This window comes from Gracilinanus agilis, chromosome 2, assembly GCF_016433145.1.
Source record: "Gracilinanus agilis isolate LMUSP501 chromosome 2, AgileGrace, whole genome shotgun sequence".
Lineage (NCBI taxonomy): Eukaryota > Metazoa > Chordata > Mammalia > Didelphimorphia > Didelphidae > Gracilinanus > Gracilinanus agilis.
This window is the reverse complement of record NC_058131.1, coordinates 571,266,647-571,294,271: the sequence shown is the minus strand read 5'-3', so window position 1 is coordinate 571,294,271 and position 27,625 is coordinate 571,266,647. Positions and strand designations below refer to the sequence as shown.

Below are 27,625 nucleotides of genomic sequence, written 5' to 3'. Positions count from 1 at the left end.
TAGAAAGTGGGGTTTCGGGTCCATAGACTCTCTAGCACACATTCCACAACAAGTCACCTAGAAGCCCAAAATTGAGGGGAACAAAGCACAGGATGGCCATCTGATTATAGGGGAAGACTCCTGCACTCCTTAGTACTGACTCAGACCTCTCCTTCTCCAAAAATACAAGCAGCTTTTTTGGAAGTGAGAAGTCAGGAGGTGGAGCTTTTGTTAAAGAAACCCCGCCAATGCAGATGCTAGACTGTTTTACAACCTTTGAGTCTTAGAGGTGGCCTGAGATGTGGATCACATTTCTGTACTACCGATATGGAAATATCGTACTTGTCTTTGAATTTTAGGATTTACAAAGCACTTTCTTACTGCAGCCTTATGAGGTGTGTTAAGCAAATATTATTCCCATCTTACTGAAGAGAAAAATGAGGCAAAGAATCCTCAGAACTGGGATTTTTACTTAGATTTCCATGTCCCATACCCATCACTCTTTGGAGTACATCACCTTGCCTCATCAGTGTTTCTTTCACTTTACCTTGGAAAACCCTCCTCAACCCTTTCTGCCCCCAAACTTGAACATCCTCTGTTTATCCACTGAAGCTGCCTTCCTCGATTGGTAGAACTGTTTACCTAGAGCCTCTGTTTGTTGTTCAATTGAATTCAACCCTTTGTGACCAGAGTACCATAGCACGCTAATACTGTCCATGAGGTTTTCTTGGTAAGAATATTAAAGAATATTAAATATTAAAGAATATTAAAGTGGTTTGCCATTTCTTTGCCTAGTGAGCAAGATGAACAGAAGTTAAGTGACTTGCCAGAGGTCACACAGCTAGTGTCTGAGGCCAGATTTGAATTCTGGTCTTCCTGACTCTACACCCAGCACCCTTATCCCTTGAGCCACCAGCTTCCTCCTAGAGCTTCTGTAGTCTTAGCTCTTTTTGACCAATTGTGCCTCCTACGTAACTCTGGAGCAGTGATTCCCAAAGTGGACGCCACCGCCCCCTGGTGGGTACTGCAGCAATCCAGGGAAGCGGTGATGGCCACAGGTGCATTTATCTTTCCTATTAATTGCTATTAAAATGTTTTTTTAAATTAATTTCCAGGGGGCTAAGTAATATTTTTTCTGGAAAGGGGGCAGTAGGCCAAAAAAGTTTGGGAACCACTGCTCTAGAGCCTTACCCAGCCTGATTTTTGCACCCCAGGAAGGAAAACATCTCCCATCCAACTTTTATATTGAGGGTAGGGAGGGATGATTTCAAAATCTCGTGATACCCTCCATCACCTTCATCTCACCCGTCTTTGCCCTCAAAATATCAACAGTATTGAAAGTACTCATCCTCTGTTGGAGATGACAACATGGAACTGGGGCTGTTTTTGTAACTGGCAGAGGCGGCAGGCATTCGACCTTGTCAGGTCAGCTCACCACCTGTGGTTGGTGTGTGAAGAGTTTTCACACGTGGGCAGAGTATCTACTTGTTCTCTTATTTTCACGGAAACACCGGAATTGGCAGCTTCAGCTCACACCTGGCCGAATGCCCTGAAGAAGAAACTCATCTGCTTTAAGACAGATGAAAAGTCCTATGGATGGCATATTAGAGCAGGAGGACTACTCCTGGCCCTTTCCTGTGTGGGGCACTTGGGTTGCTTGCTGTTCTATTTTCCCAAACCTCCCTCCACCTCACGGTTGTATTTTAGCCCTTAGGTGGTCCGGTTGGTTGATAGGGAGCTAATCTAGCTCATATCAGCATTCGCCTGGAGGAGGGAAGATAACATTAAGATTAAGTTGTCTTGCTTTTAATGGGATCTAACATTTTAGGGGAGGGAATAACACTTAGCAGATTCCACAATGATGTTTCTAGTTAGACTTCTAATTAAGTCAAGGTTTCTGCCTTGATTGTAATCCTTAATAAGTAAAAGTGTGCTCTGATTTCACAGGTGTGATTAAATTTCTCAGTTCTTTTCATTTCACACCAGGGAACTAGGCCCGGCGAATTCCCTTTCAGCATTGGGGAGTCAGAAGGCCTTATTTAAACAAACATTCAGCGGTAGGAATAGAGTACTAACTAGGAACAAGTTTAGTAAATCTGCTATTAGCTGGCATGAAGTTGGAGCAATCCTATCACGCACATTCTCAGAAATCCAGAGAGCTCCGAGCTCAGCTTCTTGGTTTGCTCACCGTGTTTTGTTCTGGATGCTCGCTTTCCATCCGGGCTCCCTTGACACCTGGGTAGATTCCCTTGTCATCATTAGCTACAGAAGATTGTGGTTGGCTCATTGAATGTCTAGCCCAGTGAGGAGGTATCCGCAGGACCCAACTCTGCTTCTATGCAAGTTAACAAGGATTGTTGCGTAGCCTTTGCCCCAAAACCTTTCTTTAGAGTCTTTTATTACATTTCTCAGGTTCCCTTCTTTGCAGCAAGTATCTTTTTTTTTTTTTAACCCTTACCTTCCATCTTAGAATCAATACTGTGTATTGGTACCAAAACAAAAGAACGGTAAGGGCTAGGCAATGGGGGTTAAGTGACTTGCCCAGGGCCACACAGCTAGGAAGTGTCCAAGGCTAGATTGGAACCCAAGACTTCCCATCTGTGGGTATGGCTCTCAATCCACTAAACCATCTAGCGACCCCGCAGCAAATATTTTTTAAAATGTATTCTTTTTATTTTTTTCAATTATGTATAGAATCACTTTTTGATCATTGGTTTTTGGCATTTTAAAAATTCATACTTTCAAAAGTGGGGGGTGGAGACTGTAGCAAGTATTCTTTTTTAAAGGTAGAGAGGCCACAGTTAGTTGGCTCAATGGATAAGGAACCAGACCTGGAGAGGGGTGGTCCTGGGTTCAGATTTGGCCATAGACACTTCCCAGCTCTATGACCCTGGGCAAGTCTCTTCACCCCAGTTTCCTAGGCAGGCCTCTCTCTCTTGCTTTAGAACTGATACTAAACAGTAAGAGAGAAGGTAAAAGATCTTAAAAAATAACTAAGAAGATAGAGTACCTTTCTCAGTCCCAGCAGCCAGACCCCACTAAAGCCATCTTGAGGTCTTCGTAACCCTCATTAGTTACACTTACAGATGCTGCTTTCTTTCCCCCTTCTCCAGTGTACAGGGTTGGGTGCTACACTAACTCAAATTATACTTTTATGTATCAGGGCTTTCTTGGGACACCAGTGCAGTTTGGCTGGCAGAAGGCAGTGGGGGGCTTTTGAGGTATTTGGATTTTCTGTTGTTATTTTTAACGTTTTATTTTCAACGTCCTTTGTGGCTGCGAGATAGGGCTGAGATATTGTAACAACGCTTGATGTAACTAAAAAGACTTGGCAGGAGCAGTTCCCAGCCCAAGTAGGAAGTGGTTAGGGTGGCCAGGAATGCAACCTGCGCCTCCCAGATTAATTAATAATTGAGAGCTGGCCCCATGCCAGCTCGAAGCAGTCAAGAGATAAAATGAGCAAAGAATGGTTAACAGAGAGGGGAAGGAAAAAGTTTGACTTTGCTGTGACTAAAAGGGAAATTCACAATGGAAATGATTTATTAGCTTGAGTTATCCTGGATCCTCGGTGTTTTGTCTTGGGCATATGCTCAAGGAATGCGGACATAGTGACTTTCGGAGGGCAAGGGCTTTAGTCCCCAGCTGATTTGTGCTGGCAGGGCTGCGGAGGGGCAGGGAATCCACGGCGCCAGCCTCAGTGGAGGAGATGCAAGTTAGTCACACCCTTGGGAGCAGTAAAAAAAGGAGTTTTCTGACCCTCAGAATGAAGCCTCGGCTTTAAACTTTTACATTGGTCCCCACCCCGAGCCCTCGCCTCTATACCCTCCCTGCTCATTCCTTATAGCTCACAGCAGCATCCTTGCAAAAGGATTAGAACATGATCAACTGTGATAGGCTCAGCTACTCTCAGCAGTACAATGATCCCAGACACTTGTGAGGGACTCAGGACCAAGAATGCTCTCCACCTCCAGAGAAGGGACTGTGGAACTCAATGCAGATGAAAGCCTAGGATTTTTCACTTGTTTATTTGGGTTTTTGTTTGGGGGGTTGGGTTTTACGTGATTATTCTCTGATAAAAATGATCAATATGAAAATAGATTCTGTGCGATCATACAAATATAACCCAGGTCAAATTGCTTGTCAGCTCCAGGAGGGGGGAGGGAAGGAGACAATTTGGATCATATAACTTTGGAAAACCTACGTGGAAATTTGTTATTACATATAACTGGTAATTGTTATATGTAATATATATAAATATAAAAATATATTAAAAAAGAATCTTTGTGATAGAAAAAAGTTAATTATTAAAAAAAAAAGATTAGAATAGATTAAGATACATTAGTGACATTTAAGCTCTGGGCCAAGCCTGTGCAAAATGAAGCAAAAAAGGATGGCATTTGCCTGATGAATCTTTTAATTAATACAGCAAATAGATTCTCCAGCAAAAAAATAAAAATGTATATATTTGTAACTTACTAGGCTGTATAGCCCAATTTTTTTCCCTCTGAGCAATTCCAGGTAATTATTATTTTTTAAACCCTTTCTTTCTGTCTTGGAATCAATAATTGGTTACAAGGCAGAAGTGAGGTAAGAGCTACTTGCCCAGGGTCACACAGCTAGGAAGTGTCTGAGGTCAGATTTGAATCCAGGACTCTCCCATCTCTGGGCCTGGCTCTCAGTCCACTAACCCACCTAACTGCCCCCCAGCCAATTATTATTGTGGCCACTATGCCTAGCAGAGTGCCTGACACTTAGTAGGAGCTTTATAAAGGTTGCTTTTTGATTGATAGGCAAAGGAAACCTTGAAGAAAATTAATTTGCTGAAGTCATTGTCAAACTGGTAAAAAAGATTTAGCATAATCAAAAGAATTCTCATACCCTACAGTTGACCTTCTCTCATTGGCCCGATGTAAGGAATGGGACCTATGACAATGTACAAGGTTCTTGTAATATTGGGCCAAAATTTGATCCCTTTTTTCCCAGGATTTTTTTTTTAAACTTTACCTTCCATCTTAGAATCAATACTACATATCCGTTCCAAGACAGAAGAGCAGTAAGGACTAGGCAGTGGGGGTTAAGTGACTTGTCCAGGGTCATACAGCTAGGAAGTGTCTGAGGCCAGATTGGAACCTAGGACCTCCCGCCTCTAGACCTGGCTCACAGTCCACTGAGCCGCCCAGCTGCCCCTTTTCCCAGAATTTTTACCAATTTGACAACAACTTCAGCAAATTACTCTTCAGGGTAGATGAGGCAAGGTTTCCTTTCTTAAATAATTAGTCTTGGGAAGAGAGTCTCAATAGAAACTTAATTCACAAATGAAACTCTTCTTTCTGCAGTGTGGACATTAACCAACATTCAACTTTATCCATCACGTGTGTGTGCACCTCTGCCTGAAGGCTAATTATAATTAGTCCTTTGCTAGGGCGTTATTCTGAAATGCACGATACTCGAATTTAAGCCCAGTCCTGGGCCCCTTCATGTTTTCTTGTGCTTCTTCTGAGGCTTGGTCTAGAGGAGACTTTCTTCGAGACCTTTTCCTGACATGTGGGCGAATAGACTGTGGGAACCAAACCAGGCTTCCTTCCACCCCAGGAGCCAGAATCGCTCAAATAGGGTTGAGTTGTGTCATCCAGGGTCATTGGTGCAAGTCCAAGAGTAAGTTAGGTTCTTGGCCAGAGCCAGACACCAAGAGAGGAACGGCCTGCCTGCCTTAGGTCAGGAGCCGGGTTGATTTTGTCCCTTTTCTTATTTTTTCCATTTCCCATCTCCCCAAACAGAAGAGCTAACTCTTTGCAAAATAGCCATTGAGGCAGAGGTACCATGGGACGGCTGTCTCATAGGACGGTCAGGAAACAGCCCGGTCTTTGCGGCATTTTGTCGAGATTCTTCCAGTCTTATGAGAGATTTGCAGTGCTTCTGGAGAGAAGGGTTTAATCTTGCTTTACGGTGATCTCCCCCGGCAAATATTAGCTTTTAATCTTGGATTACATTGATCTCTCCAGTAAATATTAGCTCTGTGCTTATTATAAGGTGTGAGTGTTTGTACCCAAAATGTTGCTACTAGAGCTGTACGGGTCTGGCTTGTTTTAAGAAAACTGAATGTTTGGAAATCCTAGGTTTATAAAGCAGCTCTAGGAGAGTCTGATTATTCCTATTAAAGGAGGATTATTCATTGACCAAGTCCTTTTCATAACCATGCTTCTCTTCACCCCCCCTTTGCTGGACTCTAACATTTCCTTGTACGTGTGACCCCTCCTTACCATAAAAGGCTCATCTTTGTGGTTAATAGTGGAGGAAAGGGAACAAGCATTTATTAAGTACCTGCTCCGTGTCAGACGCTGTTCCAAGTCCTGTACCATATTATCTCACTTAATCTTCACAGTAACCCAGGGAGTTCTTATGATCTTATTTACAATAGAAGAGTAATTGTTCAGTGGTTTCAGTCATGTCTGACTCTTCATGACCCCATTCAGGACATTCTTGGCAAAGATACTGGAATGATTTGCCTTTTCCTTCCCCAGCTCATTTGACAGATGAGGAAACTGAGGCATCTACTGTTAAGTGACTTGCTCAGGCTCACACAGCTAGTATATGGTTTGTCATTTCCTTCTCCGGCTCATTTTACAGATGAAGAAACTGGGGGCAAACAGGGTTAAGTGACTCATCCAGGGTCACACTGCTTACAAATACCCCAGACCAGATTTGAATTCAGGAGGATTTCTCTTTCAGGAATTCAGAAAGATGCCAGTTCCCATACTCTTATCTACTGTGCCACTGAACTACCAGAAGAATGATAACTAGCATTTATTACCATGCCTTAAGGTTTGCTTTACAAATTATGTCTCATTTGATCCTTATAACAGTCCAGATAATATTTTTTTCCTATTTTATAGATGAGGAAACAGATCAAGAGAGGTCAGGCAACTTATCCAGGGTTAAATAGCTAGTAAGCATCTGAGGCAGGATTTGAACTCAAGTCTCATAGACTCCCAAGTTTAATGCTATCCTTTGTATTACCTAGTAGTCTCACTACCAGTGAAACCTTCACTTGTCTTCAGAAGACATTTGTTAAGAAGTTTAAAAATAAGAACTTACAAATTGCAAACTATCCTAAAAATGGCTTAGCTCTTAATCTACTTCAAAATCTAATAGCAGTGATAACAACTCACTTGTTTGTAGTTCTTCAAGAATCGATGTAGGGGTTAAAACCAGTGGAAATGCTCATCAGCCATGGAGGGGGGGAGCTGGGGGGTGTGTGAAGGGGAAAGTAAGAGCATGAATTATGTAACCATGTTAACTTTTCTAAAAAATAAATATTAACAAATGTTAAAAAAAAAAAAAGAATCGATGTAGGGGGAGCTGGGTGGCACAATGGATAGAGTGCTACACCTGCAGTCAGGAAGACTCATCTTCCTGAGTTCAAATTTGGCTTCAGACACTTGATAGATATGAAACCCCAGGCAAGTCACTGAATCCTGTTTGCCTCAGTTTCCTCATCTGCCAAATGAGCTGGAGAAGAAAATGGCAAACCACTCCAGTATCTTTGCCAAGAAAACCTCAAAGGGGGTCACAGAGTCAGCCACAATGGAAAATGACTGAACAAAAAAAGTCAACATGAGTCCTAAAACTAGCCTAAAGTCGACCTGAGTTCCAAGTCCCACCTCTGACACATACTTGATTTGTAACTCTCCAAAACTTTAAGGACAATTGCCCCCTCTCTTCCAGGTAATGGAGTTCCCTTACTAGAAGTTCCCCAAGCTAGTCTTTAAAAAAAAAAATCATTCTTTAGGCATTAAAAGATTTCCTTAGGGTAATTCTATGGAATAAGTAGTACAAGTATTACTATCCCAATTTTACAGTCATGGACATTGATACTCAGGAGAACTTAAGTCAGGAGCTAGGGATTTGATCCCAAGCCTTTTGACTCCAGATCCAGCATTCTTTCCATTAAACCAAGCTGCTTCCTGGTAAAAACTTCACTGAAGTGCCATGAATTATCTTGGCCCTGGGAGTCTGGAGTTTTTCATATGCCCAGAGTTTGTCTAAGTTAAAGAGTTTTCTTTGCAAGGTACTGCCATCTGCCACAAATCCGTATCCCTGCAAGTAGGGGGAGGGGGGAGGGAAGAGATGGAGAGGGGGGAGGGAGAAAGAGGGAAGCAAAGAAGGAAAGAACAAACACAAGAGAAAATGGTTTTTATCACTTTTTTTAAAGGGGACTGTTTTCAATCACTATGTAATGGGTAGCATTGGAGTGAGATGGGAGGAGGGTTGGATTTAGGTAGGAAGATGGGGCTTTAAAAATGGATATTTGTGATGGTAGACATTCAAACTATATAAAATAGTTTTAAATTTATACTGGTCCTCATTGGCCCTCTGAAGTCTGGATTGTTGATCTAACTATCTTGTTAGTGAGAATTGTGAAGATTAACAGTGGGGGAATGTCAAGGGCCTTGCTTTAAAAAAAAAAATAATCCCTCTGCCCCAGTTTTAAAAAGTTTGTGTCCAATGTGGATGAGTTTTACTTCCTCCTTTCTCCTCCCAAGCCCTAATCTCTCCCCACCCCCCACCCCCCATATCTTGTTTGGTGTACCTAATGCACTTTTCCTGTAATGTTTCCTGTATTGTGTATATTGTCTTTTCTCCTCCTAGGCTATAAACACTTAAGAGGGAAATTTGATCCTTTTGTATCTTGACTACAGCTAACTGTGTTCTGCACCCAGTAGGCTCTTAATAAATGAAAGAAAAGACTGGAGAGAGAGAGAGAGAGAGAGAGAGAGAGAGAGAGAGAGAGAGAGAGAGAGAGAGAGAGAGAGAGAGAGAGAGAGAGAGAGAGAGAATGAATATATCCCCTTCAAATCGTGGAAATTGCCCATCCTTATCAGACACTTTTAGTGTGTTTGGAATAAATGAATGAAAAGATAGTGTTGGGGGGTGTTTAGGAGGGATACGGTATCCCCTTCAAATATTGGGAATTGACCATCTTTATCAGACACTTTTAGTGTGTTTGGAAACTTCTTTCTTTTAAAGCCATGCTAGTTCCACTCTGCCAAATATTATCTTGTAGGAATAATATTATTTTTAAACCTTAGGGGGGTGGGAGTACAAAATTAAGGCTATCCCAGGAGGTCATTGTTTAAGAAAACAAAATCCTAAGTTTGAGCGGGTGATAAAACAGCATTTGGACTGGGAGCAAAGTTCGATGGCTTTGGTTTTTACAAAGGTGTTCCTTCTCTAAAACGGGGGCAGGTTTTATAAACTACTTAGCCTTACTAGAGCCTTCCTCAGATGGCACGGGTTGGGTCCCCTCTTTCCCTCCTCACCTCCCCCCTGGGCCCTCCTGTCAGTATCGCCCACACTCCCACAGCCCTGACTCCTTTCCAGGATCTGGTTTGAGTTCTCTGTCTTTGCTTCCTATCTCGTTTTTTAATCTTCAAATTGTTTGAGTTTCCTTTTGGATGTGCCTGCCGAGAGGCAGTTCTGAAAACAGAGGAAATGGGTTCTTGCAAGGAGTGAGCCACAAGTAAACACGAGCCAGAGTTTCTGGTGTAGAGGCTGATCGATAAAGTTGGCTTAGATGGAGGAGATAGGAGATAGCTCTGACGCCAGGCTAAATGTGGCTGTCAGAAGTTGTAGCTGCCTGCGGAGAGAGAGAGTTGTTAAAAAGGTGGCCCGTACCACCGAGGGGCTGAGGGCGGGGGGAGGAGCACGGCCTTCTTTCTTCCAGTGAAAATGGACCGCCCCCACTTGGGGCAAGAAATGTGCCTTGAAATGGAACTGACCGAGACTGAGAAGTGCTCGGGTTTGTGTTGGAGGTGAAAGGGAGGGGGGGAGCCTTTGATCCGAAGATGTGTGGACAGGATTTCTTTCTGCAGGGTCACCCCCGCTGTCTGCCGAGTGGTAGAACCTAATAGTTCCAGGCGAAACTAATACTTGGCTTGGGATAAGACACTGAGCAGGCCCTCTGTATTAGGGGCTGGAGAGAGCGCTTGTTTTATGTCAGACTTGCTAGATGAGTTCATCTTTTCAGGATTTGTTTGAATACGCTGGGAGATAAAAGAATGGAAACCGAACCCACCTACCTTTCAGGCAGTTGCTTTGATTGGCCAGCAGATTGGGGAAAGTGGAGCTGCGTTTGGGGCTGTAAGCGAGGCTCCTTCCTGCATACTCTATTGAGAACTTTTCCAGAGGCGGCCCCCATAGTTAGCCTTTTTAGCCATCTTTCTTTCTTTATTTCCTTTTAGACCAGAGACGGGACTAAATTTCTTACTTAGTTTCTTATTCTCCCTAATCCTTGATTCTCTTCTTCTGGCTCTGTAATAATGGTCTACACTTCCCCTTCTCCCCCCCTCCCCCAATAAAACACACACACACACACACACACACACACACACACACACACACACACACACACACACACACACACACACACACCCCCTTCTCAGGGCAAGTAGCTACATTTTTGAGCACAGGTATACTTTGTGTCTTTTTTACACACACAATATTATCTATACCAGAGAGTCTTAAACTAGGATTCATAGTTCAGAAATTTCAGGTCTGTGAGCTCAGATATTTCTTTTCACTAAGCTCTAAGTGTAATTTCCTTCAATTACATCTAAAGTCATTATTCCAATAAGGAGAGTCCCTAGGCTTCATCAGAATGCCAAAGGGATCCATTTTACAAAAAAAGGTTAAGGATCTTTGATCCAAGTTCAAGAATGAGGAAACTGAGTCAGTAAGAATTTAATTTATAGGGGGCAGCTGGGTAGCTCAGTGGACGGAGAGCCAGGCCTAGAGAAGGGAGGTCCTAGATTCAAATCCAGCCTCAGACACTTCCCAGCTGTGTGACCCTGGGCAAGTCACTTGACCCCCTTTGCCTACCCTTACCACTCTTATGGCTTGGAGTCAATAGACAGTATTTTAAAAAAAATAATTTAATTTATATAAAGTAACATGCCTAACTGAAAAAAAAAAGTAGCATTTTAAGCCCAAAATTTACTTCCAGATGACTGTGTCCTGTACTTTGAGAACCTCTAGTAAGTCTTGATTTCTTTAGCCTAGATAGTGATCTGTACATCTGTCCCCTTGGCCTCTACCCAGTCTATCTTAATTATTAGTATTTAAACATTTAGTCAGTACATATGCTAATTACTTGCTAGGTGCTGGGTAGGTTAGCAAAGAATTTATTTTTTTTAATGGCAGAACATTGAGTAAAAATGGATAGGGCATTGGACTTAGAGTTAGGGAAGACTGGTATTAAAATCCTGCTTCAGACCTTTCTTAACTGTGCAATATTGTGCAAATTATTTCACCTCTATGTGCCTCAGTTTCTTCATCTGTAAGATGGGAATAATAAGCCTTTCCAGGGTTGTTGTGAAGATCAAACAAATTAATATTTGTAAAGCACTTTGCATACCAATAAAATATTATATAAATTCTATCTATTATTATTAAGGACATTTTGGCCATACAGGTAACTGCAGCCTCGTGTTGATATGATGATGTCTAGCTCAAAGAGGAGATCTTTTTGAGAAGGGGAGTGCTGAGGTACAGAGATCAGGAAAGGCGCTCTGGTGGAGAAAGCACTCAAGCTACTTCTAGAATGATGCCTTCTAGACATCAAAGAGGAGGATTGAAGAGCAAACAAGGTCAGGGAACTAGTTTAACAGATATAAACCTGAAGAAAGGAGAAGGAAATGTACCTTAAATTTGGGGTTGAACTGGTTACGGAGTTTGTATTTTATACTGTTGTTAATAATTATAATAGTAGTGATGGGGCAGCTGGGTGGCTCAGTGGATTGAGAGCCAAGCCTAGAGATAGGAGGTCCTGGGGTTCAAATCTGGCCTCAGACACTTCCTAGCTGTGTGACCCTGGGCAAGTCACTTAACCCCATTGCCTAGCCCTTACTGCTCTTCTGCCTTGGAACTAATGCACAGTATTGATTCTAAGACAAAGAGTAAGGGTTTAAATAATAATAATAATAATAATAATAGTGATAATAGTGAATACTTTGATAACATTTCAGGATTTGCAATGCTTTTTGCATAAATGATCTTACTTTAATAAGTTGTTCTTTGAACTTACAAAGTGACATGGTCAGATCTATGCATTTGGAAAATGATTTTTGGCAGCCGTGTGAAGGATTTATTGGGGGAGGATGGGGATGTTTAATCTAGAAAATTAATAGACTATATGAAAGGCAGTTCAGGATACTCATTATCTTGGTTATTAGAAAAAGCACTGAACTAGGAATCAAGTAACCCCAGTTCTAGTCCTGGCTTAACAACTGATGAATATCATGACCTTGGGTAAGTGACTTCACCTCTGGCAGCATCAGTTTCCTCTTTTGTTAATGAGTGGGTTTGATGATAATTACTCCAATCTTTTCCCCACACAGTTCTCTGGAATCACCCCCTCCTCCTTCCCCCTTTCTCTTTATGTACAATCCCTAAACACTTCCTTTCTTTCTGGATGTACTTGCAAGAAGGGAAGCACTCCCAGCTACAGTGTAAATTGTATTAATAGAGGGGATGAGCGGGGATATTGGGGGGAGGGAGGAACAGTCCAACCTATTGGCTCCCCAGACCAGTGGCAGAAATAGAAGTGAGTTCACTGTAGAGAAGGCAATCTGGTGGACCCCCATCTGAGATGTAATGACTGATTAGGCACTTCCACTTGGAATCAGAGCTTCCTTCCTAAGCCAGAGGTGCTGGGGAGTAGGGAGGTGGGGGGAGAGAGGAAAACGGAGGGGGGGGACCCTCATTAGGGCCATCCCAGGCTCTGGAAAGAAAGAATTCTGGATAGATCTTCTAACTCATGTCTATTAGTACTTCTTGGGTCTTCTCCCCGCTCTCACCCCACCCCTGCATTCCTTTGGTTTTACTGAGCATATTGAGCAAAATAGAATAAATAACTGGCCTCCCTCCCCCCATTAAAAAGGGGGTATAGAGCTGGGAAAATCAGCCCTAACTGCTGTTCCCATCACCGACCCTAATTTTTCTTGCTGTCAGATCTAACGCTGATTTTCTAGATTGTGTATAAAGATAGTATAGGGTTAAATAGTAACTCCTTTCCTTCCTCCCCTCCTTTAAGGAATGATAACAAAAACTACTTATCTAATGGGCAAAAAGGACTTTTAAAAGGGGTGTTGGGTTAAACCGATGCAGGACCCCATAATTACTACCAGGCTTCAGATGAAAAACCTGCCGAAGTCTCCTGGAACTCAAAGCTCTGAACATGAAGGGAGAGACTCCTTTGGGTATTAAACAGAGCTTTATATAGCATGGGGAAAGCACAGATCATGGAGTGTGCCTCCTGGGGGGGGTGAGCTGGAAAGCTGGCCTGGAGGTCAGTCTTTGCTCAGCTCCTAACAAGCTCATGTGACCTTGGACAAGTCACTTAATCTCTAGAGGTCCCAGATTCTTCCACTGGGAAATGAAGGAGTTGGATTACTAGTTACAAAATGATTCCTAAGACCTCTTCCAGTTCTTACAGGGTGTGATTTTATGATTTTTCTCCTTCATATTAGCCTCTGTTACAAAGGGGATACAGACCTCCAGCCCAGCGAAGTGCCAGGGGCATTTTTCTGTGGCCACTGTTTGTTAGTGGGTCTCCCTCTGCAGACTGACTTGCTGGGGCACATGTTGCTTCCACACTATTAGCCAGACTGCACAGGTGAATCGAAACTTAACCCATTCCTGTCTCCCTGGCATCTGAGTTTGTAAGTCCAAGAAAATGGTTCTAATGTGGAACAGAAGGTGATTCCGCCCAGAGACAAGGAGGAATTGTAGCGCTGCTTCCTCTTCTGAAAGCTGGACTGCAGGAGACTTTTAATTGGAGCAGACTTGTGGTTCATACCATGGGATGCGTTAAAGCCAGCGCAGTTTGGCGAAAGAAGAGAAAAGGGAGGCCAGGAAATGCTTCACACTAACCCCTCTGCAGAGCCCGCTTCGAACACCCAGAACGGGAAACTCTGGGGACGCGGGGTGTCTTCTGTGTGTGCGAGTGCTGTTGTGCTGATCCAGGAAGCTTAGTTTTATCTTCTTCCCTACACCAGTCCCACCTCTTTTCCCTCAAAAAACTAGCTGCCTTTTTGTGGCTGGGCCCCCCACAAAATTGTGTGTTCTCGACCATTTTTCTTATTTGAGAAGGCCAAGAGCACCCGGAGAGGAAAGAATTCCAACAATTTAGAGATCAGATTGTTCCTGAGTCCTATTGTTTGGGCTGAGTTTCTTTCCCTTTCGGTCCCCAGCCATGCTGGACCGGTTGCTTGCTAAAGGGAAGAGGGGGTCCCAGTGCCTTTGCCTGGCTGCCCCCTTCTGGAAGGAACGTAAGATGGCACCAAGACTTCATTCCTCTCCAAGGTCTCAGGCACTGCACTTAGCAAGGCCTTTTGGAGGAGGGGCTGCCGCCTGCTTAGGAGCCAGGAAGGGCTTTCCATCCCTCCTTTTCCTTGAAGTTTAAAAACATCACCAATTTCCTTGGATTCTAACAGGGAGTGAGATCCTTCAGCATCCTCTCAGCCACCACCAATCTGAGAGGCAAGGAGATAGAGATTGTTACTCTACTCCTGGCTGGGCTACTGGTTTGCCCTATGACTTTGGGCAAGTCCTTTCCCGCTTTGGACTTTAAATTCTTCAGCTGTCCAATGAAAGGGGTGAACTTAATACTCTCCCAGACCCCTTGTAGCTTTTGCAGATTTTCTTAGTCATGTGGTTCTGATTGCAGTCAGAGGGGTACTGAGGCAGCTGAGGATGGTCACATCTTGAACTGAATGGGGCCTCAGAAACCATCTACTTAACACTCATTGACCAGATGAGGAAATTGAGAACCAAGGGGTCACTTGCTTACAGTGATTTGAACTCACGTCCTTTGACTCTAGAGTCATTTTTTTCCTGTTATACCCTAGGAGGATTTTTCTGCTGCCATTGAGTTCCAGGGGATTGTAGAGTGGACAATAAATGAATGAGAATACAGACTTATGAGAGCTCTCTGAGATTCTGTTCCACTTCTGTCTGGGGTTGCTCTGCCTCCCCGCCCATTTCTGTATCCTGCCTGTAAGAACTCCAGTGGGGGCAGCTAAGAGGCAGGAGGTCCTAGGTTCAAGTCTGGCCTGAGATACTTCCTAGCTGTGTGACCCTGGGCAAGTCACTTAACGCCCATTGCCTAGCCCTTACGGCTCTTCTGCCTTGGAACCAATCTATAGGATCTAATTCATAGTATTGCATAGTATTGAATCCATAGTGTCTAGATTCTAAGAGGGAAAGGAAGGTTTAAATAAACAAACCAACAAAGGGAAATTAGGATCCTAGGAGACCAAACCCAGGACTCAGAACTAGATAAGGAAACAAGACCAGGCAGTGGTCAATGGCTGGCAACTGGAAGTTTCGGTCAGAATTTGGTCACCTTTGATGTTGCTCACTCAGGTCTGACTGGGCAGGATTTATTTGCTATTAAGTAGCTAGTTCTTAATTAGGTTGATGGCTGTGGGAGATGGCTGGTCCCACAAGAAGGGCGGCTTGGGGAGCCACTTAAGGACAAAGATCTTGGGCAATCAGCCCTTTCTCAGCATCTATCCACTGGCTCATCTGCAAACAAAAAGCACAGACCTCCTGGGTGCCAGGCTTGCCACTGTTATTATTGAACTGGGATGATCTTGGGCAAGTCAATACATTTCTCTTTGGATCTTGGGTTCCTTATTTGCTTTTGTTTTTAATAAGTGGAGGTAGAGGTAGATAGTGTGCCAGGCCTGGTGTTGGGAGCACTTGGGTTCAGATCTGGCCCCCAGAGGCTTCCTAGCTGTGTGTGATCTTGGTCAGAGTTGCTTAATCTTCATTGCCCAGCCCTTGCCACTCTTCTGACTTAGAATTGCTACTAAGCAGAAGATAAGGGTTAAAAAAAAAAAAAAAAAAGAGTGGAGGTAGACTAGGTGAGCTCTAAGATCTACGTAAGACACTTCGAGGTTTTGTTGTTAGTCATTTTCAGTTGTTTCCCATTTTCTGTGATCCTATTTGGGGTTTTCTTGTCAAAGATACATGAGTGGTCTGCAGTTTCCTTCCCCAGCTCATTTTACAGACAAGGAACTGAGGCAGAGTTACATGACTTACCCAGGGTCACTCAGCTGGTAAATATCTGAGACCAGATTTGAATTCATGAATATGAGTCTTCCTGACTCCAAGGCCAGACGCTCTATCCCCTGTGCCACCTAGCTGCCCACACTTTAAGATTATAGTGCTTGAAAAGTAAAGTGTTTTCAGTGCTGGGTCTCTGCCTCACAGGCATGCTCCCTCCAAGTCCTTTTCTCCTGAAGTAAGCATACTACCTACTATATGGCTTCAGAATGAGGAGGGGACAGAAACTGCTAGCCAGTGATCCCTTCTGCCTCCGATCAGCATTCATCTTCCAGGACCTGTGGCCAACAAAGGAAGTGATGCCATTTTGGAAATGGAGCAGTCTCCACAAGGCTTCCACACCAATATGTGATCTCCGTTTCTCACTAACTTGTTAGAAAAGAATTGTCACCGAGTACCTGCCCTGTGTCCAGCTCCCTTCTGGGCTCACACAAAAGTAAAAGACATCTAGAATTTATAGTCTTCTCTGTGTAAAATAGACAATAAATATTAACTATGGGAACCCAGGTTGGGGAAGAATCCAGATTTGCCATAGTATCCCCCAGTCAGCCTGCTCAGTAGTTAAAGGCAAAAAGATAGGCAGGGAAAGCTCTCTTCTCTACTGCCAGTGTGGGTGCCGAGTAGTGGATTTGCAGGTTCAAATTCTGGCTTTGCCCCTTAAAACCTCTATGACTCGGGACATTTGATTTCTTTGGATTTCAGTATACTGGTCTGTTCTAAGAAATCCCTAAAGCTTTTTTCCTTCCATTTCAGAATCTGGTACTTTTATTACTTTGTTTTTCTTTTGTTTTGTTTTGTTTTGTTTTTAACCCTTACCTCTTCTGTCTTAGAGTCATACTCTGTATTGGTTCCAAGCCAGAAGAGTGGTAAGTGACTTGCCCAGGGTCACACAGCTAGGAAGTGTCTGAGGCCAAATTTGAACCTAGGACCTCCCGTCTCTAGGCCTGGCTCTCCATCCACTGAGCCACCCAGCTGCCCCCTTGTTCTGGTTTTTCTAGTAGAATAGGAATTATGGGCATAGTGGAAGGGGTCATTTCCAACTTTAAACAGATTCTTGGGTTGTTTGTGGAAAAATAAAATGATGGGGAGAGACGGACAAAAGCTATTATGGCTTTGGAATCTTGGTCTTTGGGGTAAAAATGAGGCTGGGGGGCGCTATAGCATCAGAGAGACACAGTGGAGTGAATAGGAAGATCCATCGCAAAGGCTTCTTGGAAGGATTATCTTTTGGAAGGGGTCACTACAGGTAACCTTGAGCTTCCCAAATGATGGGAGTTGATAGCCCCCTGGGTTCCTTCCACCTTTGGATCTATGATGGGTCAGTTCCTCCTAGAACCTCCATTTTAAGCCCAGGCCTGCCATGTTAGGTTCCCTCTCATTCTCTTTTAGGCTCTATTCCTAATTTTCAGACTTCTTTCTCTACCATGCCCCAGCTTTAGGACCATCTCTCTTCCTGTGTCCTCTTCCTTTTCTGGGTTGGTTTTTCCCATTAGAATGTAAGCTCCTCGCAGGCAGGAGCTGCCTTTCTTTTCCCTTGTATTTGTGTTCCGGGAGGACTAACAGCTCGGGTGTTCACCTTTCACCCAACTCTCACCTGTGGCTCCAAGAAGCCGTACAGTGTGCAGGGACCATACCCCAGTGGCTAAACCAGATCGAAGGCCTCAACCCTCCCATCAGGGAGGTAATGGGGTGTCTGCCTCAGGCATGTAAGGACTTTCCCTGGCAGGATGGGCGGCTGAGAACAGTGTGCTCCAACAGCCATTATTAAGCAAGTGCTTTGGAGCACTCAGAGCTCGGTCAGACACTGAAGACAGCAAAGTCACCTGCTGCATCCCAGGCCATCTCCGGTCATCCCAGCATTCGTCTTGCCACCGGACTTAGATGACCGGAAGAGAAAGTGAGGCTAATGAGTTTTTGTGCGACTGCCTCACTTAAGTCCAATTCACAAGCAAGCAAAGACATCACTCCACAATGTCATTGGTCCTCTTCAAAACAAAGGAAGAAGAAAAACAAACTTTATATTCCCAGCACTTTGCATAGGGATTGTACGCCTTGACGTGGCATATAGTAAGGGCTTAATAAATGCTTCTTGACTTGATTAGATCTAGAATGATTGAGTCATAGAGCTGAGCCAGGATTCAAATCTAGAGACTTAGACTCCAGATTCAGATCCTTTCCACCCTCCTTTAATCCAGCCCAAGGAGAGAGTGTCATAAAGGAGAAAGGGTACTGGGTGAGGAGCCAAGAAATCTGGGCTCTAAGCGTGAATGTCTAGACCTGGGTTCAAATCTTGCCTGTGTCACCAATTGTGTAATTTCTTTAGGCTGCAGTTACTCATCTCTAAAATGACAGAATTGAATTAGATGGCCTTTTAGGTCTCTTCCAGCTCTAGAACTGTGATTCTGTGATCTATAAAGTCTTCTGTCTCATGTACCCCTAAGGATCAAAGGGACCCTTTGCCTTCTGACCAGCACCACTCATTTGACTCTTATCACTTGCTACTACTGCCTGCTCTGTGTGGCCATGGATTAGTCATTTTAACTTTTTTAAGTGCTTCAGTTTATTCATCTATAAAATGGGGATAATTGTACCTATAGGACTAACTTTACAGAGTTGTTATGAACAAGGCTCAAATAAGATCATATCTGTAAAGCTTTTATTTTTAGGGAGAAGTCACTTATTTTTAAAAATATATATATGTACATTCTACATTGATATCCTTTATCTTTAAACACTTTAAAGTTTATCAGTTATTACTATCACCTCCCTTTCCCCCTGAATTTCTAAGCCCTTTGAGGGAAGGCAGCTGGAGTGCTGGGAAGACTCATCTTGCTAAAGTACAAATCTGGCTTCTCATACTTAAGTAGCTGTGTGAGCCTGGGCAAGCCACTTAACTATGTTGATCTCAGTTTCCTCATCTGTAAAATGAGCTGGAGAAGGAACTGGCAAACCAGTGCGGTATCTTTGCCCAGAAAACCCCAAATGGGGTCACGGAGAGTTGGACAGGACTGAACAGAGAGTCAGTAATTAGAGAGAGACTACTTTCCTGCCCTCTGCACTCGTGTTTCTTGTGGACCTCCAGGCTCCTACGGCAATACTCGCTTATTGAACTAGAGACAGAACAATGGGTGGCTCGGGATGGCCCCGGGGATCCTTGACTCCCGGTTGAACATGGGGATGGTCCTTCTCCTTCCTCCCTTCCATCCCCCAATAGATAAATGTGAAGCGATGAGATGGGAGAATGCTTTCTCAGCGGTGAGGTTTCCAGTGTGGGTGTCGTGTGGTTGGTCCTGACCGGAAACAATAGCTACTTGGTCTTCCCGAGTCTGGGGCTTGAGGTTGGGGTGTTCCCCAGCCACCCACACATTTGGTCTTGGCGTAGCCGTCTCGCAGTCTAATTACCCAAACTTTAACAGGAGCTGCCACTGTACGAGCTCCTTTTAAACACTCCCACAGTGTGGCTCAATTCAGCCCTTCCATAATGGAGGAGGAGAAAAAGAAGGGGGGGCTTTTTTCCCCTCCAGCGCCATTTGAGAAAGAAAACCATTGGAACTGTCAGCTGGAGGTTTAAATCCGGCAATAGAGTCTCTGAAGCAAAATAATGGCATCACTCGGTGGGTGAGTTAATCAGACTTGATGGCATGAAGGCATGGAGGTCAACAGGACAGAGTCTGGTGATCTGTTGTCAGGGACCTTAATGCCAGGCCGAGCGCAAGCTTGACTCGGATGCCAAGCTCCCTTGTGGAGTCTTTGTAACTCCGGGACGCCCGGCCAGAACAAGAATGTCAGGCATATTTTGTGCAGAGGAGGGGAAAGGCAGGCTCGGGCCCTAGAGGGGAAAGAACAGTCCCCTTGGCTGAATAATGAACAAAGCCATTGGTAGCCTTTTTCCTGTTAGATTTTCGGTTGTTCATTTAGTCATTCTGTTGGTTGTTCCTTTAATTGTGGGCACCTGTAAAAGCTAACCTGGGGTTTTGTCAACAAATAATTCCAGTATGTGTCAAGAGACCACCTAGAGCATGCTTGAACATCCTCTGGCAAAGAGGCATGGCAGATAGATCACTGGTCCTGGTGTCAGAAAGCCTGGAGTTCAAATCCAATGTCAGACCCTTACTAGGTGCATGCATGACCCCTGGGCAAGTTACTTAACTTCATCTCAGTTTCCTCATCTGTAAAATGGGCACACAAAAAGCATCTCCTTCCCAAGGTGATCATGAGGCTCAAATGAGCTACTGTTTGTAAAAAGTGTTTAGCCATGTGTCTGTCACACAGTGGCTACCATATAAAGGTTTATTCCCCACCTCCTCCCCTCTCCTCCAAGAGAACTGATATGTGTGTTTGGGGTGAGGGAGTAGAAAACCAGGCTGGGTGATCAGGACCAAAGCCTTTGGCAGGGGGACCTCACAATTGTGGGCGCGGAAAGGCAGAAAGAGGAAGGAAGGTTAAGGGGAGACTACTTCCTGTTCTTCCATACCCCAAACCATCTTGGTGTGAGGTTTAAATGTTGGCCCAGTACCTCCTAGGATCCTTTCCATCCTTGGGGATAAAACCCAGCTTGTTTGAATAGAGTTCATTGCAACCAAAATGGAGCAGAAATCTCCTTCTGTCCAGACTTCAGGCTTTGGAGTGGGGGCTCCACATTAAAATGTAAGTTCCTGGCCTTCCAGGCCTCTGCTGTTGTGATCAGGCCTCTTTTGTCAAGCAATGTGCACAAATAATGGGTGCTTTTTTTGTGGTGGCTGGGGAGGGGGGGGTAGTTGTTTCAGGTCAGCCAGCAAGGAAGTTAGTCTTTGGTGTTCTAAACTGTAGCCCAATTTTTTGTTTCAAGCTAGGGAAGGACAGTCAGCATTTCCATTAACGAAGGATCTCTTTGTGTTTCTTTTGTAAAGGATAGTGATTTTGTTAGCTTAAGACCCTATCCTCTGCTTACCGGGCATCAGTAGATGAAAATATTGACTGAGCCTAGGTCCTCGCTGTTCCCTGAAATTTAAACTAGAATGTGTTTGAATTTCACATGGATCATTTATGACAAGCAATAAAGGCTGTTTGAACTGAACTTACCCGCCTTTATTCAGAGAATAATTAGAGCCGACAATCGAAATGTAATCAATCCTGGCCAGGCAGTGACTTGAAAGCTGGTAGAGAGCACATGGAGCCGAGAAGCCGAGTGATTTAAGGAGCAGATTTTTATATTGCAGCGTCCCTTAAATCTCTTCCCTTCTGTTGCTGGTTGCCCCAAATTCTCTACCCCACCCCCAAGAGCTAAGCCAGGTTCTCCCTGCCTTTTCATTCCACATGGTTGGATTGTTTGGGCCAAAAGCAGCCAAGAACACGTCCCTGTTTGAGTCAGCACCTGGCTTCAGAGGGATCCCAAAGCCAAGGAGATTCCCCTGATGCCAGGTTTGGGGTATCATCCCCGAGTGGCTGTTCTAAGGGATGCTCTTCATCATCCTATGTCCTTAGATATGGTCTCCCCTTAGCCTCCACTTATTCAAATTCTGTTCATTCCTTAAGGCACACGCAACATAAGGAACAAGGTATCTGTTTCCACGGTGGCACCTCAAACTCATCACATGAGAGCGTTGATACCTACTTGCTACCATGGGCCAGAACACTCACTCCCACCTGCTCTTGTACTGTTGCATCCAAGTTCCCAGAAAAATATCATGCTGTCGCACTTGAATTCACAACTTTAGCTCTCAAGCCCCTTCTGATGCGTTTCCATTTACACACAAGCCAGAAGCTCACAATTATACTTTCAAATTTTAAACATAACCAAGAAATAATAATATCGCAGATAGGAATATTAAAGCAAGTATGTAAATAATCCACAGTCCACACATAAACCTGGGTCACGCTCTCCTACCAATGTCCTCAGTATCTGTGGGGGAGAGTGGGTACACACAGATATTTGGCAGGGAAGCTAAGGAAGGAACAGCTTTGTTCTCAGTGTAATTCACAACTCTGGGCGTTAGGTTTTAATGTCACACATACTTTTAGGAACATAGACGTGCAAAGCTGCTTCCTCTGCTTCCTACTTGTCTCCTGGTCCTCGCTTTATTCTAGCTAGGCAAATTTCCTTTCTCACCCTTCCCTTCCCCTGCCCTCCATTCTTCAGCATTTACAAGCTCTCTTCAATTTACAGTCTTTCTTAAAAGGGCCTTTAGAAAGGGTTAACCTCTTGATTACTCTGTTACAAAAATGAATTATATGGAAAAAGGATTTGAGTGATAATATATATATAACCCAGTGGAATTGCTTGTCAACTTTGGGAGCGAGGAGGGAAACAACAAGAATCATGTAACCATGGGGAAAGAAAAAAATTTTTTTAATTTAGAAAGGGTTAACCTCTTAATTGGGATAACAGTTGCCTTTAAGCCAGAAAATGGCAACACTTATCCAGTAAGCAGGCCATCTCTGCCCAATGCAGCTCAACTGTGGCCAACTATTCACTTACCAGGATGTGGGCTTGTCCAATCGAATTGTAGCAGAGTAGTTCAAATTGGCCAGAGCAAGGCAAACAACTTTAGCTCGCTCTTTACTTACTCAGGGTTCTGGAACATCCATTTAAATTTCAGAAACATCCCATAAAGCAATTACAAAATCTGGCATTGCCTCTTTTCTGATCTTATGTATGTTTGTATGTATTTGGAGGGCATAGAAAACAGACAGCATACACCCATCTGAGAGACTTCAGACACCCATGCTTTTGTGGATGCTGAAGAACAGTGTCTAGAAGCGAGGTGGTCTTTCCAACTAATCACAGGGATCACCAAGTTGAATTCTCGTAGCTGACTTGACTATTCCTGCATCTGGTCTCTTCGGTCTCTAAACTGTAGCTTCTTAGCACTCTGTCTTCTATATTTTTTTTATTGTTATAAGTCAGTTTCCTCCATGACTTACCTGTCAGTTAAATAGTAACAAAACATCTCACCAAATTTTCCCAGTGAAATCAACAGAACTTTAATTTTTTCCATTATTTATTTATTTGTTTGCTTGTTTGTCTATTTATTTGTTCGTTTGTTGTTTGAAATTTTTTCCCATGGTTACATGATTTATGTTCTTTCCCTCTCCCCCACACCCCTCCCCTCCCCGTATCCCCATAGCAGTTCCACTGGGTTTTACATGTATCATTGATTGACAACAGAACTTTAAAAGACCGTCCTTTAATCATCACTGTTCTATAATGTCTCATTTTCAAAAGTTTTACCTTCTAATATGGCCTCTGATAACTTCCCAGCTGTGTGACCCTGGGTGAGCCACTTAATCCTGATTGCCTCACTTTTGTCACTAGAACTGATAAAAAGACAGAAAGACTATATCCTGAGGGCGATTTTCTTCTAAAACTGCTCAAATCCTATCTATAAACACTTTCCTCATATAGAAAACTTTTGAAACCAAAGTTCTTTTCTGGATGCTTCAAAATATTCATTTTTGACAGAGGCAATGTCTTAAGCCCCTTACTAGTTGACAAACTTTTCTTTTACCCAAAAGTACTTTTTCTGACCCCTTTCGCACTTAAAGAGATAATGCCTTCTACCCATCCATTCTCTCCACCATCAAGATGACGCCTTTACTGGACACTCCAGTCAAAACTCCCTGATACTTTTTCCCCTCTGAAGGGGAAAATTTCACATTCAGAGTCTATCACAAAAATTAGCCCCTTATTGTCTTACGTTATTTGTTATTTTTTGTTTATTCTGCCCAGTTAAAGGGAAGGCTCCTTAAGGCAGGGAAATTTGCCTCATCTTATATTCATGCAGTATGTCCCATAAAAGGATTGGGCAGATAATACCTCTTAGTGGGTTGATGTTAGGTTTAAAGATCTGTGTGTCCCATATGCAGGAAGGAAAGGCAAGGATTTGCTTGTTTCCTAGGTCATTTTTTGAGGATGGCACATTTATAGTTCCATCCATTTCTTTGATTATATATTTTTAAACCCTTACCTTCTGTCTTTTTATCAGTTCTAAGACAGAAAAGAGTGACAACGACTAGGCAATGGGAGGGTTAAGTGACTTGCCCAGGACCACAGAGCTAGGAAATATCTGAACCCAGGTCCTTCCAACTCCAGACCTGGTGTTCTTCCACCGTACCTAGCTGCCCTCATTATTTATTTTATTAACACCATCCTTTTCCAGTTGGGTGCCTGAGCTACACTTCAGTATATCCTGTCAGATACACTGCATTTGTGAAATTGGTTCTCCTCTATCTCCTAGAGAGTAGGGACAAAAAGTCTTTTCCCTTAAACTTCTGCCACCTTTCTTTTTCCTTTGAGGAAACAGAGAACCAGAGAATGAACGTCAGGTAGACTAAATCCTTACTAGCTCCTTAGAAAGCAGATTGTGGCATCCTCATTGCCGGATGTCCTTGTCATCCTTTCGTACTTCTGTCCTCTCTCGTCCAGATGAATGTTCTACCTTTAACATCAGCCCTTCCGAAGGTTCGTGGGGCTTTGAAAAGAAGTCTCAGAATCTAGGTTAGAGCGATAGTCCAGGTCACCAAGCGCTAACCGTCACCAGGGCTTAGCTGAGCAGAGATCCGACGCCGGCTTAACATTTCCTCCGATTTCTGGGAGCACAAAAAGAGACTTGCTGGGTGGATTTCCCTCTAAATAGTCCGTGAATGACTTTTTCTTCCCCCCCTTTTTTTTTTGGTCTTCGCAGATGCCAGCATGTCTCCTGACACCATGAAGCAAAGCCACTGGTGTAATGTTGCTTACTGGGAGCATCGGACCCGAGTGGGCCGCCTCTATACGGTGTATGAACAGTCCGTCAGCATCTTCTATGACCTACCTCAAGGAAATGGCTTCTGCCTTGGACAGCTGAACCTGGAGCACAGGAGCGAGACGGTCAGGAGGACCCGCAACAAGATCGGCTACGGGATCTTCCTCAGCAAAGAGCCCGACGGCGTGTGGGCGTATAACCGGGGTGAGCACCCCATCTTTGTCAACTCCCCAACACTGGACATTCCCAGCTGTCGGACTCTGATCGTGCGCAAGGTGATGCCGGGGTACTCCATCAAAGTGTTCGATTTCGAGAAGTCTTGCCTCCTCCAGCAGCACGCCACAGAACTGGATTACGCCGACGGGCCCTACGACCCCAACAGTGTGAGGATCAGTTTTGCCAAGGGCTGGGGGCCCTGCTACTCCAGACAGTTCATCACCTCTTGCCCTTGCTGGCTTGAGATTTTACTCAGCAACAACAGATAACAGTTGGCCTCCAGCAGGAAAAGCTAAGACGAGGAAGAGCCCCTGGGAGGGAGACAGAGGAAAAAAAAAAAAAAAAGACAAAAATCCCACAGACTTCCCCAAATATCATCTACCTAGATTTAATATAAAGTTTTATATATTATATGGAAATATATATTATACTTGTAATGATGGAGTCATTTTACAATGTAATTATTTATGTATGGTGCAATGTGTATATGGACAAAGAAATGAAAACGCACTTTGGCTTATATATAATTCTTTCAATACAGATTTTTTTAAAAAAATGATACAGCAGAGCTAGGTGAAAAACCTGGGTTTGGTGTATGGTTTTTTAAATATTAATACCCAGACAAAAAGCTAATACCAGTCACTCATTGATAATAAAGTATTCGCATTATAAATTTTCTCCATAGTCTTTTTTTTTTTTTTCCCTTAAGAAGGAAGGACTTTGGGGACAGCTGGGTGGCTCAGTGGACTGAGAGCCAGGCCCAGAGACAGGAGGTCCTGGGTTCAAATTTGGTGTCAGATACTTCCTAGCTGTGTGACCCTGGGCAAATCACTTGACCCTCATTACCTAGCCCTTACTATTCTTCTGCCTTGGAGCTAATACATAATATTGATTCTAAAATGGAAGGTAAGGGTTTAAAAAAAAAGAAAAAGAAAAGAGGAAGGTAGGACTGTGAAGAGAGATAATAGGACGTTTTGGCGAGCACACTGAAATACTTTAAAGTATTTAAACTCGTGGATACAAATCCCCTTTCTAATACTTACTAGCCGTGTAACCTTGAACAAGTTACATAATCTCCCCAGACCTTTGTCTCCTGTACCATAAGATGAGAGAGTTGCACTAGATGCATTCTAAGGGTCCCCATCAACTCTAAATCTTAGCATAAAATGTTTTATGATTTCAGTAGGATTTTGATCAATTCAGTAAAAACTGAATTTGGAAGCTTCAGTTCATCATTTTTTTTCCTAGTGGAATAAAGACTAATAATAATGTTGATGAAGTAAGCTAAGATTTATATGCATCTTATGGTTTACAAAGCATTTTACAAATATCTCATTTGATCTTTTCAACACACTCTGGAAGGTACTACTGTTATCCCCGTTTTACAGTTGAGAAAAATGAGGTAAAACAGGGATTAAACGACTTATCCAAAGTCACACAGTTTATGTCTGAAGCCAGATTTGAACATGGTTCTTCCTGTCTCCAGGTCCAACATTCTATCCATCAGCCCACCTAATATACTCCTCTAGAGCCCACCTTGAGAAAAGAGGAAAGGAAAATTTGAATTTAATATCAGAACAAAGAAGACTTGAGTTTCCTCCTTAGTAAGGGCAGAAAACATGCTATCTGTCCTCAAATGGCTACACATCCATTGACAGAGTAAAAGTACTAAATGTGCATAAAATTTACATAAAATATGGGATTCAAGGCACATAAAACTAAGCTTATTCAATGGCCCACTTTTTAAATTTTCTTCTTTATACAACTTTCCCATTTTATTTCCAAAATGGCTCTCAGGAGAGAAGAATGATCTGATAGGTAAAATTGATTTAATCTGTAGGCAGCTGTGGAGGGGCAGCAGGGCAACCCGGTTCCCCTGGGAGTATTTTTGACACCCACAGAAAATCACCCAAAGGCACACTTCGATCAGGGGCCGCTTCTTTTCATCCATTGCCATATCTCAGTTACCTTGAGTTCATCCGATCTGTGGCCCTTTCAAAGGAGCCATATAACAGGGATTGTTTGGGGAGAGGAATAGTCTCACTCTCCAAAAGAGGAAAAAATTAACTTCTCTGGATCTGGCATAAGACAGGGTAGTTGTGAGTAGAATTAGTTGACCCTACTTTCCTAGACGATACAGAGGATAGAGTTCTGGGGTCTGAAGTCAGAAAGACTCATCTTCTGGAGTTCACATCTGGCCTCAGACCCTTACCTGTGTGACTCTGGGCAAGTCACTCAATTCTATTTGCCTCAGTTTCCTCCTTTGTAAAATAGCTGGAGAAAGTCATTGCAAACCACTCTAGGATCTTTGCCAAGAAAACCCCAAATGGTGTCATCAAGAGCCGGACGAAACTGAAAAATGATGACAACAACAAGAGGCAACATGAGCGTGAGCGATGTGAGGAAAGGGTGCTAATCTGGAAGCCAGAGTAGCCTGGTCCTGAGTTTGCCTAGCTATGAAGTGAAGGGATGCTCAGTCGCACCTTCCAGCCGTGCCTCATTGCCTCCTGGCACTTCCAGGAGGCAAAGCAAGATTGGATCGTGGAGTGATGTGAATCCTTCATGGGAGTGAAAAGTTG

The 27,625-nt window shown here is 43.5% G+C and overlaps 1 protein-coding gene across 1 annotated transcript in view; it reads left to right on the top strand.

The window, feature by feature from the left end:
- The window catches only part of SMAD6 (SMAD family member 6), a 117,110-nt gene extending 91,391 nt beyond the window's left edge, over nt 1-25,719 (top strand). The window contains exon 4 of the mRNA XM_044665335.1: nt 24,771-25,719. Within this exon, the coding sequence (XP_044521270.1) occupies nt 24,771-25,315 (545 nt within the window). The 3' untranslated portion in view covers nt 25,316-25,719. The remainder of the gene's footprint in view (nt 1-24,770) is intronic.
- The last annotated feature ends 1,906 nt before the right edge of the window (nt 25,720-27,625 follow it).